The sequence below is a fragment of the Falco rusticolus genome, chromosome Z (assembly GCF_015220075.1).
Source record: "Falco rusticolus isolate bFalRus1 chromosome Z, bFalRus1.pri, whole genome shotgun sequence".
NCBI classification, from domain to species: domain Eukaryota; kingdom Metazoa; phylum Chordata; class Aves; order Falconiformes; family Falconidae; genus Falco; species Falco rusticolus.
In genome coordinates, this window is record NC_051210.1 from 49,953,558 (window position 1) to 49,965,764 (window position 12,207).

Genomic DNA, 12,207 nt, shown 5'->3' on the forward strand with positions numbered 1-12,207 from the left:
AAAATTTTTACAAAGTCATTTATTTATAATAAGCGAAGTTAATACTGGCACAGTGATTTGGGTTTTTTGGTTTTGATATTTTAAACATATATTAAAATTCCCAAAGAACCTTAAACTGGGTAGGAGCTTAAACTATTGAAATAATCCATTAAATATTTACAAGAGGAAAACAAAAAAAAAACCCAAAAAAAATCTGTTCACAGCACCATACCTGTGCCCTTGCATGAACTTCCCCAAGGAGACCAGAGTACTGCTGTTCCAGATACCTATTTTGTTTCTGCCAGCAGCTTTCCTGTGCTTTCATCTGTTCAGCCATTTTGTTAAAAGCATCTTCCTGGCTCTGCTGAAGCTCCTTCATAGCATCAGACTTGTTCTTACAAGCATATTCTAGGTGAGATATCTGTGTGACAAGCATTTAGAAATTCTTTTACCTCTCAAAACCCCTTTTTACTTTAATTGTACATATTAATTTAAGCACAAACTATTCCAGCATAAAAATCTAAATCATGATTTCTTCAACATATTTGTTAAAATTAAGTAAAAGCTTTTCACAACAGATTACTTCAACCTTGCAACAAAAATGAGACATATTTTGGAATAATGAATTTTCCTTGGTTTCAGTTTTGCCATCCTTAACACCACCTTGCAGATATCTGTTGCCTTCTTTTTGGAAACCTGAACTAGGCACTTCCCATATTTTTTAGAACAAGCACATTAAATCTTGTGCTGTTAAATCAAGTGAATCAGTGCTTTAGCAGATTGCAAGGACTGCAAGTAATAATGAAAAAACAGCCCTTAATTTTGTTTTACTGGAAAGCCAAGACATTCCATATATTATTAAGTTTTAAAATAATTTCAGGAAATTTCAGTGTACAGAACATTTTTCTCACAAGTAGCTCACTAGTTTATGATGTGTTCTCAACAAACATGAAGGCATTCACTTTGTGGTTTAACTCTGCAGCTCCCATGCAAACTAAATGGAGTAATGAATCAAGCCAACAATGACCTCTAAATACAAGTGCCTACACTTTGTTACTAGAAAATACCAGCAACATAACTTCCAAATAGATCACATAAAACTGCTGGAGAAAAATTTTGCTCTCAGAAAGCAGGCAGAACACAGGTAACAATACCACCCCAAATCCCTGAAAAGCTGGTAAGTACATGAAAAGAGCCCTAGAGACCTCACAATCAATCTCAATTACCACACTAAATTAAAAAGCAAGAAACAAAACCCCACAATTCCCCCAAACATTGCCAATGATGTTCACTCCCTTCCCTTCTATTCCTTTTTCTCCTCTACTTCAAAAGGAAAATATAAATGTACATCCAATCTGCATAATCCAGATTTTATACTACCCCTCTTTAGTAATTTCCATTGACTCCTGGGTTAGTTACTAAATGATGGGCAGAGTCAAAATGATTCACTGTGATCTGCCCTGTCTCTTACTTGGACCAGAATGATCAGAATTCCAGCAGATGAGGAATGTCCAAAAGATGTTTTCCCTTCCTGTGCCTAAAGAATCAAATGTCAGGGCAGCCAGGATCTGGGGTCACTCTACTAGACTGCAGGACTGGCTCTATCAGTGGGGCTAGAACATGAACCGAAATCCTAAAGAGTGGGACATGTTAAGCCTGTGGAGCAGCTTAAATTAATTAAAAAGAGGTCTCTTTTTTCCTAAAAATGCAGGGATTTCTGGGGAGAAAGGCCACATAAACTTACTCACATTAAAATCAATTCAGAAAAGCACAGCTCCTCTCAAACAAATATTGACATGTTTTATAAAAATAAGTACTTTTTAGTTGTATTTCTGACTATAAATTTCATAATCCGAAACTTACAGTTAAACCAAAAAACACACTGGTATTCTTTCAGATAGTACCTCTGAATCATAAACATGTAATTTAAAGATGACGTTCCTGGAGTAAGTGCATTTTGTTTCTGTTTTATGCTAAAATAAAGACTTGCTTTATTAGTGTAAATGACTAAATTCTTTGAATTGCTTCATCAGTAAGATTAATTTATTTTCTTTTAATTAGGTCCCTGTGGCTAATATTGGCTAGTACTATTAGCATGTCCTGCACAGAAAGTGGAGCTTAGAGACTTCATACAGACTTCAGTCACATTTACATGCCCACAGCAATGGCATCAAACTGAGTTGTAGACAAGCCATAATTAATGGTATTGAATTATTAACATCCAAATTCTTTTTGAAATAAGATGAATGTCAGTCCTTTTTAATGATACTGTGATGTGGACAAATGTCACTGAATTTAATAGAGTTAGCTGGTGCCTAAGGACACTTACCTTCTCATTAGCCCTGCTGAGGTCTAAGATCAGGGCATCAACATTCTCCTCCAAGACTGCACAAAGCTCAGACCAAGAGAATCTATCTAGGATGCCTTCCGGTTGTTTTATAAGCACACAGCCTGCTACCAAATGCTGGTATAAGTTATGGAGGAAGGTTAGCTTCTCCTGAGACAAAAAGAAAAATTAGCTGTTGTATCTGAACAGTGTTAGAATCCAAAGAGATGCATCATATATGTACAGTAATGTGAGCTGCACACAGCTTAAAAAAACCACAAGGCTCATTCCCAAACCTTTTCAGACTCCTCAATTTCTTGTTAATATTTGCAGTCATACAGATTAAAGCCACAGTAAGACAACAGTTTTTGTAAAATTTACCTAATTAGACTAAGTATATAGAGAAAGCCCAATCCTGCAGTGGTCACAACCATGACCTGGTACAGATAAAAATCTCCATGCTATTAGCAGATGCAATTTATTCATTAACATTAACACTTTTCAGGTATATTGAAATTGTGCCTACTTCCAATATCTGCATAACATGCAGAACATTGATTGGCTAGCAGCGCAACACACTTTATGCAACTGTGACTCTGAAGTTTTTAAAAATTATTTTTGCATGGATTATGTATGACTAAATAGCTACACAAAATGGGCATATAGCTTCATCAGTCAAATTCTGCAAGCTGTGCCTTATTCATTTACACTTAGCAGTGTAACAAATTGATGCAAATTATGAATAAACTTTAGCAACAATAGCATGCAACAGAAATTCCAGCCTTCATCCTTTTAGTACATACATGCAACTTAGCAACTTTAAGGTAATAACAGAAAGCCATGAGAAACAGAGCCTTTATTCAAAGTCAGTAAACCATTGTAAAGGTTCCCATTGCTTTCCAGGGGCCTTGGATGAGACTTTACATTAAGAAATTGTGGATGACCGAGATGAGGAAGTATGGTTTTTCTGAGCCCCTTGCATTATACTTAGATGCATTTTCTCATTATTATTTCATGTATTTTAGGCAATAAAAAACCTCCAGTTTAGTTTAGTTTAACTTTGTTTCTAACAGATCTCATAGTTCCCCACAGAAAATCCAGTGTACCACCATCATTACATTTTTGCCTGAACTGTGATAAACCAAGGATGATAATTATCCACTTGGTGTGAAAAAAGGGATCCCAAGACCCAAAATCAATTCACACATGCTGAATGCAACCACAGTGTTGTAGGCATGCTGACTTTACGATACAGCCAGGCTTCTAGTTTCCTTCACTTTAATCATTATCTGATGTGTATAACAATTCCAGCTGCTTCATGTGGACACTATTTAAATACCAGACTGTAAAAGAGGTGGAAAGAATGTTTCCTTTTAACTCAGTTGGCATCCGTGTCCAAATTTGTGGAAGTAATGAGCTCAATATGCACAGTAACTATGATAAAGTATATAATTTCTATTGCTAGTAGAGAACTGCTTTTTTTTTTGGGGGGGGAAGCAACAAAATTGACATCTGTAAACAAATATACAGAAAAAGATAATAGTTCTGAAGTAAGACTTTGTGAAGCAATTCCCACATATAGCACAGCACAATAAGCTAACAGCTAAGAAATAATTCTAGGTTTTGTGGCACACAGGCAAAACTACTTCAATTCCACAATTGCTACCGATTGCTATGTGAATCAGTAATTAATAACACATGATGATGATGCTCTTGACATGTTCCAATTGTGAAACACTTTTAACTTCCAATTTGAAATAAAGAAATAATTGTTCATCATGCATAGCTCTTTAAATAAATTCAGGTGTTCAAAAATTCAAAGCACTGGAAGGGTTAAGCTATTAGTTCTGATATAGAAGGAAGGAGAACCAATATTCCCTGAGATCCTGTAGATATTAAATACATATTTCAAAATACATATCTTAAAATCATATTTTGGGGACAAATCTGTTAAGATTACAAGTAACCATCTGATGTATGTAAATGTATAAAGTTGAGATTAAATAAAGACTCTTTTTGACAGTCATCTTGTCTCTGGTAATACCTCCATATCCTTCTGGTAAGCCCTGGTAAGCTTCTGGATTTCATTTTCAGATTCTGTGGCACGTGCTTTCTCCTTCTCCCAGCATTGTTGTACATTCTGTAGTTCCATTTTTAAAGCTCCTATTAAAGTCTCTCTGTCTGTACACTTAGCATGCAGGTGATTTAACTCTTTATTGGCATCTGTCAGGTTATCCTGAGCTTCCTGCAAAACAGCGGCATGGAACAGAGAGGCTGGTAAGAATTTTGCTCTATAAAATGTTACCTTAGTCCAGTGCTCAGCATCTCAGGAAGTAAGCAGTCACATAGCCACACATGTTCCAAAGACTCCAGGCTAAGCTGACTGTATCTTTTAATAACAGAATTTCAAAATTGACAATGGTCCCTCTCCGCAGCTTGTAACTAGACAGCATGAGAAACCCACCTCTGTGAGCAAAAAGCTCCATGATACAGTGATCTTCGGAATCCCTTCTACCCCCACAACTGAGATGTTGAATGCATGGACACAAGTCATCCTCTACAGAGAGGAGAGCTCTCATAGCTACTGAAAAGGTACATCATTTTCATAAGTAAATCTCTGATCTGTTACAGCTGAGTTGGTAGGCAACACAGAGAGCTGCTGTTACCCAATGTATTCTTTATCTACATGATAAAAAATGTGATGACTCTCTTTGGAGGTTTGACCATGGGAAGAAACTAACAAAAATGGTCATAAATAGAATCATTATGCTACCTGTACAAAATCTCACAAGGTAAGTAAAGAACTTAATACACTACACCTTTTCAGCCAAAATATTGCTGAGAGGGTGAGAACAGAAACACGTGCTTTCCTTTCCTACAAGCACTGGACTTCCAGCACTGCTAAAGTTTGCTAAAGGTCAAACTGAAAGCATTGTTTATTTCTCATAAAATCATATCTGCTTAGATAGGAAATATATTAGGAAAGATACTCCCAAATTCATCAGGCAATGTCAACTTCTTCTCAATGAAAATATTAAAAGATAAAAGTAATGTTAAATTTCTAACACAAATATTTTGAGACTGGACCTAGTTTTCACTCACATAGGCAATTTTATTACCAAAATTTTAAAGAGGTCAGAAACCGGCATATTGCATAAAAACCAGCACCTTCCCTGTGCAGCAAACTCAGTTTTTGCATGAAGAAGTATCCGTTACAATGGCTTGCCAAATTTTTAGGTATCTTACAAAGGTGCTGCAATGGAAACTGAAGTCTTAAGTCTTCTGAGCATAAATTAGTAAAGAAAGTTCAGATCAGATGACAGATCATGTGCAAGCATCAATTAATATGGAGACTCTGAGTGCTGCAGACTTATCTGTGACTAAACTAAAGTGACAAAGCAGCATATCCCCAGCAAAAGAATCTGAGAAACACTGGGAATAGAGACATTCTATTCTGGCAATAATGTAATACACTGCCATTGGGGAGATAAAGTTTAACCATGACCTCAGGACTTCCTCACTCCCTTGGCCACCAATGTAACCAGACAGGATGTTACAAAAGTGGTGTGTCAGCCAAAAACAGAAATAAAAATATTCTTGTTCAGAAACTAAAGAAAAGGCTTCTCAAGTGTTTTTATCAGCTCCCAGGTAGATTTTAGTCTTAAGAAATTCTGCACTGCACCTTGCACAACTGTTAAGGCAGACCTGACGCTTCAAACATGCATTAACTTTGATAAACACAAAAAAAAATTAACAAAAGAAAGGTCACCTTTACTAAAATGTGCTATCATATGAACAGCGATAAATTCTCTTCTCCTTGACAAAAAGTTAAGAGAAAAAAACTACCAATGCTGGTTTTAATATAAAACAAAATTTTGCAAATTGATAAATCTATTTTAATTATTTCAAAAGACCAATCATTGAAATCAGCAGTCAGGTAGCCTAAGGTGGTAACCAGAATAAAGCAGTATGGCTTCATACAAGTGTGCAAGGTAAACTAGTCTGCTCAACAGAATACAACGATACAGAGACTTACTCTGATAAGAAAAAAAAAAAAAAAAAAGATACCTTTAAATCCAGAAAGACACTTTTTGCAGAACTATAAAATTTTATGTTAAGTTCATGAAACCATACCTTAAGGTCTTGACTTAAAGCACACATTTTTTCTTTGGATATCTCAAGTTCTTTTGTCATCTCTTCACACAAAGCCTTCGTTTTCCCAAGCTATGAAAAATACAGAGGTCAGGCAGGCTTTTACAGAAAGGCTACATAATCACTTGAATATACACAAAGAATATTCTATATAAATGTAGAAGAAATAATTGTTTTCAATTCCTTTGACAATATTTATACTCCATATAATCTAAATAATGTGCCATTACAAAATAACTCTTTTATAATGATTTAAGATAAATAGCAGTAGCAGAATCCCAAACTGAGTCCACTACTAACTTTCCCATTAACTCTCAAAATAACACAGACTGAAATGCATTTGAAAATGTAAATGAATTCAGACTATGATCTGGGAAGTAGTCTGAGCAAACAAGTTTTCAAAGTCAGTGGCCATGTGCAGAAATCATCCAGCTGTGAGCATGGTCTCTACATTTTACTGAGCGCTGGACAGTACACACATACCCTAAAAAAGCAGCAATACTCCTGAGAGGTATGGCAACTACTGAACGCGTTTTGGTGCTACATGCAACCACCTTAGAGCTAGCTCATGACTATAATGTGTGCTAGCTTCACTTTCCACTTTCAAAGAAAGATAACACACCATTATAATCTGTATCTTTGGTTAGCTGATGATTAGGTTAGCAAGACAAATGTCTGAAAGAAAGTATCGAATAAACATGTATTATAGTGCAGGTTACTGCCAGCACTTCAGTATTAAGAAGCAACTCACAAGTAAAATATCCCATCTACAAGTTACTTTGAAAATTCTATTTTTGTTTGATCTCATATCAGGAGACCTGGCAGCACTCTCACAAATAATTACAGTAAAATACAGAATGCTATTTCCCGTCTTTTTCTTGGTTTACTAGCCTTTTCTCTCTCCCCAAACATATTCTAGCCTCTGCACTACACAGAAAGTCACAAGCTTTTCTGTGAAAAGCAAAACACTTAGACACCTTTCAGACACACTAATGAACTAGATTGTTTAATATTTAACACAGTAAGTTAAAAGTGACACATCAAGTTTAGCAGGATATTTCACATATACATACAGGTGTACCCGCACATTAGTATCTTCATCAATATGCAGGGTATTGTTGAAAATCTCTCTATAAACAGAACCACTACATAATTACTCAAAACTAAACCCTTACTGCTGTGTATTAAAAAATCGTGTTTTTACTGCACAGTGCCCTTCATATTCCTTTGTGCATTACTGTATTATTAAAAAGTTTCATTACTAAACATATCTATTATATAAAAAGCCAAAAGCAGTATTATCTATGGGGGCAGGGGTAATCAAGAAGGACAGAGCACTGCCCTTTCTGTGCACCATGAAGGTGCTCAGTGATCTCTGGCTCCATATGACAACTTCAGGGTCAGTCACACACAGTCCTACTGGGAAGTCTTGTGGCAGGTCATCTGTTGGTCCTGCTCTGCTTGCGATTTATTTTCCTTGACAGTTCATTCTTCTTTCTGTCAGAATACTCTCTTTGCTTTCTTAGCAGCCACCCCCTTGGTCTCCCCACTGCTGTCTCTGGCACAGTTTCACAACAAAGCACATCACTAAGCCAAAGCCTGCTGAGTCGACTTTTCAACTGTGCTGCCTATCACGTGACATCCCTCCTCCCAAATAACAATTCACTGTGGGTAATATGTTCCTAGTTACTCTTCAGCTTCCAGACTTGGGTCTCAGAAGAGTTTCATAATGACTATACACATCAGTTCTCTTACCTCACTGGGAGAGACATAACAGTGCTTGCTGTTTACAGGAGTATAATTGTTTCCATGGTCACTTATTTTTGTGCCCGTTGAACAAACTCAAAAGGTCTTGTGGGAGACCATTCTTTTCCCAATAAAAGAGGCAAACTGACATACTTTTCTTCCATTTTTTTGTTTTGGTTTGGGTTTTTTGTTTTATGTTTTTATCTTTTTGTATGTTGTGACTAGCTAGACTATGCATTTGTCATAGCAAAAGATAAAAACTAGGAATCAAAAAACAGTATTGGCATTGTTAAAATCTTATCACACCTTGCCTTTCTGTATTGCCAATTTTATCCAAAGACAAGCTAATTACAAGCTTGTACAGAAAACTTTAACATTGCCGTTAACTTCTCCCGACAGCCTTTAAAGCCACAATTTCATAAAACATTTACACCCACAAGGATTAATTTATCACATTAGCAATACAAATGAGAAAATAAATGCAAGATTGTGACTTTTCAGTCAGTGAAATAAAAGGCCAGTAGGACTGCATGGAAAACATTTTTTTTCAAAGGTAAGCCTTCCAAAATTGAAATATTTCCAATATTGTCTTAGATAACTTCAGAGAGTATTGTCACAGTCCTGTTTTATTTAAGACATCAAAATAGCACCGAAAGAGATTTCATCATAAACACTCTCAACTCAGAGAATTATGCCACTTTCTACATGTACAAGGGCATGCGCATTTACATAACTGATACCAATGACTGTTGAGGCTCAAGTGTTGCATATTTAGGAATATTGTGGTACACACTGCCTAACACTTAAATCATCATCTTTTAACTAATTTTAGAAGGCTTGTTTTCCTGCATGTTTACTGAAAAGAGCAACTCTAACAGGTTTAATAAGAAAACAAAACCAAACTAATTAAAAAAAAACACACAAAGGAAAAATTCTTCTCCCTGTCCCCTCAAACGTATGTGAAACTTCACTGTAAGGCAAGCTTAGAGAAACAATAGCGACAGAGATTATTTCTTTGGGTATATGTGAAGCTGTCAACTCAACAATCCACTCTTCTGACCTTTTTCACAAGCAAAGCATATGTACTGCTGCAGGCCGAAGGCAATACATACAGAGCCAAACCGTGCAAGTGTTACCTCATTAGACATATCTTCCAGCTTGTTCTGGTAAGCTGTCAAGGTACACCTCAAAGTCTCAAGGACAGAGAGGCTTGGAGGTTTATCTTTGTCCTTATAAGTGCCTGAAGGAAAATACAGAATAAAAATTAGGCCTTAAAGCCACAGAAAGAAAACTACTTGCTCTGTATGAGAAGTATTAAAATTAGAGCTACAGTGACAATACAAAACACCGAACAGCAACCTTGTTTGCCACAAGAGATGCAGTTGAATAGCCATACTTTCACAGCGAATACCACTGAAAAACATTTGTATAAAAGCTTTAATACAAGATACAGAACCATAAATTCTGGATTATATTTCTACCTAATGTATTTGGTATGCAGTCTCACATAAAATTTCTACTGTGGTCAAGTCTGTGTCATTCAGTCACAGCAGCCAACTTTAAAGCCACACAATAACACACTTTGAAAAACATGTCGCCTGAAAATTAGGTATGTTACACTTTTCCTGACATTATTTTGCTGTTGTGACTAAGCATGCATAGTATAATGTAGTACTTCATTTACTTAAAGCTTACTGAGCCAAAGATCACATGACTATCTTATGCTTGGAGAGATCTTAAAAACCTTTTAAATTCTCTTGAATTTCATTCCAAAGGAAACAATAAAAAAAATTTATTATCTGTCTGCACAGTCCTACATAACATTTAAATTATAAATCTTAAAGCTGATATATCCATCATATACACACTACACTTATTTATTAAACCTTTAGAAGGAGACTTCTGATCCAGTTGCCTTAATTAAGGACATGTGAACATGTTTGAGCATTCCAAAGCCCATAGTACAATGTGCTAAGAAAGCAAAACAACACTGTAGTGATCAAGAGGTCACAAGATGTCAGCTGATACTAAATTTCCAAGAACAAACTATTCATTTTTTTCTGCTAAGCATTTTTTTCTGTTAAGCAAAACACCAGGTTACTGACAGATTCTTTGCAGCATTATTTATATTAGTATGCAGCATTTATGAACTTAGTTTATAACAAATTAAAAGGTATTTTCTACAAGTCTTAACACATCCTATACGCAAAACCCACTTTACCAACACTAATAGCATCGTTATTCTGCAAAAGGAGTGAAAAAAACTGTAGCATTTGAAATCTAGAGAGGCTAAACAATCATAACTCCCAGCAGAACCAAATGATGATACAGGTGTTTATCACCTCTGAAAGGTCAGTGTCACTAAGCAATTTACCTAGAATAGCTCAAAGTCAAATCAGACACTAAACTCTAAGCCTTTTCTTTGGCTCTCCATAAAACTTTCTCAGCTAGAGGAGGTGCACTTACAGACTTGCAGGTTGGGGTTTTTTTAAGGATCCTATGGTTAGTATTATCTAATAAGCATGACACTCGAAGTGTTATAAAAACATGACAGATTTGTCCTGTAGGTTATACATAATGCACCAATGGTAGTCAGTGGAAAACTTACACATATGTACAAGTCAGAAAGTATTGCCAACAGCCATTCTCAAAGTTTGTTCAACTAATTAGCCTCTTCTTTCCCAACCCTTTGATAATACCAGAAAACAAATAGTACTATTCAGATTGGACACTAACTTTTCACTTTGAGTTGCCAGCCAACTGTTACTGTCAAAGTCACACCTGGTCAAACCAATGCAGGTTTCCAAGACTGCTTTCAGTAACAGGAGTAAGACCTGCTCTACAGCACGCAAGTGAATTTAAAAAGAACGCATGTCCCAGTGACAGACTTCGGCTCTCCCCTATTAGCCACTCCACTGGACATCTACTCACCACAGCTTCTAAATGTCTACAGAGTCAGCGAAAAGAAAAATCTTCTTCGTGAGACTCCAGTGCTCTTAACCAAACCTCTGAGTCCTAGAGATGTCTCAAATAGCCATGTTATCCTTAGAATCAACCTAAGAAGAATTCATAAAATCTGGCCTTTTGTGAGAAGTTTAGATTTCACATTTAAGGAAGAGACTAGTAGCACCTTACTATCATTTTTATCATTTAACTACAGCTATAGTTAAGGATGCACAGGGCTCCAGTCCTTTCTGCTCAATTACAGGAGCAGCTTCTCACTACTAGGAAAATTTTGCAATAATCTTGTTGCACAGAAAAAAGTGCTATTCCTCAATACTTCTAGCCCTAGAGAAGTTGAAACTCACAATTCTCGTTCAGTTTAAAGTAATACCTATACAGTCAATCGAGGGGTTGTCTTCCACCCCAGTTTTCCAACTGTCTAAAATGTACCTTCATTCCTAAACTCCCAGCCTGCAATTCTGTCACTGAAGCATGCCTCTGAACGATCTTAATTTACATCATGTTTGCCAAAACCAGACTTTTGCCAGTAAACTTTCCATTCTGGCATTCCTTGCCTTTGCTGCATCCCTATTTTCTCAGCGGCCCCGTCCACCAACAGAAATACCAGGTACCACGTTCCTGGACTTGCTGAAAACAAGCCTATGGTTTTAATACTGGCCAAATCTTGTCTGTCTTCGTATTACTGTGCAGGAGACATGGAACATAATCCAAACAACGCTCTCATGCTGGAGAAGCCCTACTTCAGCAACATGGGGGAAAAAAAACCCTTACTTGAAGCATTTGCCTGTTATCACCTACAAGTTTGGGGGAAGAATTTTGAGGAAATGACAGGTTCAACAGAAGTCTGCCAAGAGGTATAGAAGTGAGTAAACTTTTGAACTTGCTGCTTCAGACTTTCTGCTAACACCTTGCTAGGATAGAGTTAATTTTCTTCATAGTGGCTCATATGGTGCTGGGTTTCAGATTAAACCAAAACAGTACCGGTGGCCTGTGTTAAACAGTGACACTAACTCAAAGCAGGTAACATTCTTAATATTTTA

At 36.5% G+C, this 12,207-nt stretch overlaps 1 protein-coding gene across 1 annotated transcript in view; it reads right to left on the minus strand.

Moving 5' to 3' along the window:
• Positions 1 to 12,207, minus strand: part of CCDC171 (coiled-coil domain containing 171) — a 149,385-nt gene that overhangs the window by 90,007 nt on the left and 47,171 nt on the right. The window contains 5 exon segments of the mRNA XM_037373775.1: positions 212 to 400; positions 2,309 to 2,476; positions 4,350 to 4,550; positions 6,440 to 6,529; positions 9,340 to 9,443. Of these exon segments, the coding sequence (XP_037229672.1) occupies positions 212 to 400; positions 2,309 to 2,476; positions 4,350 to 4,550; positions 6,440 to 6,529; positions 9,340 to 9,443 (752 nt within the window).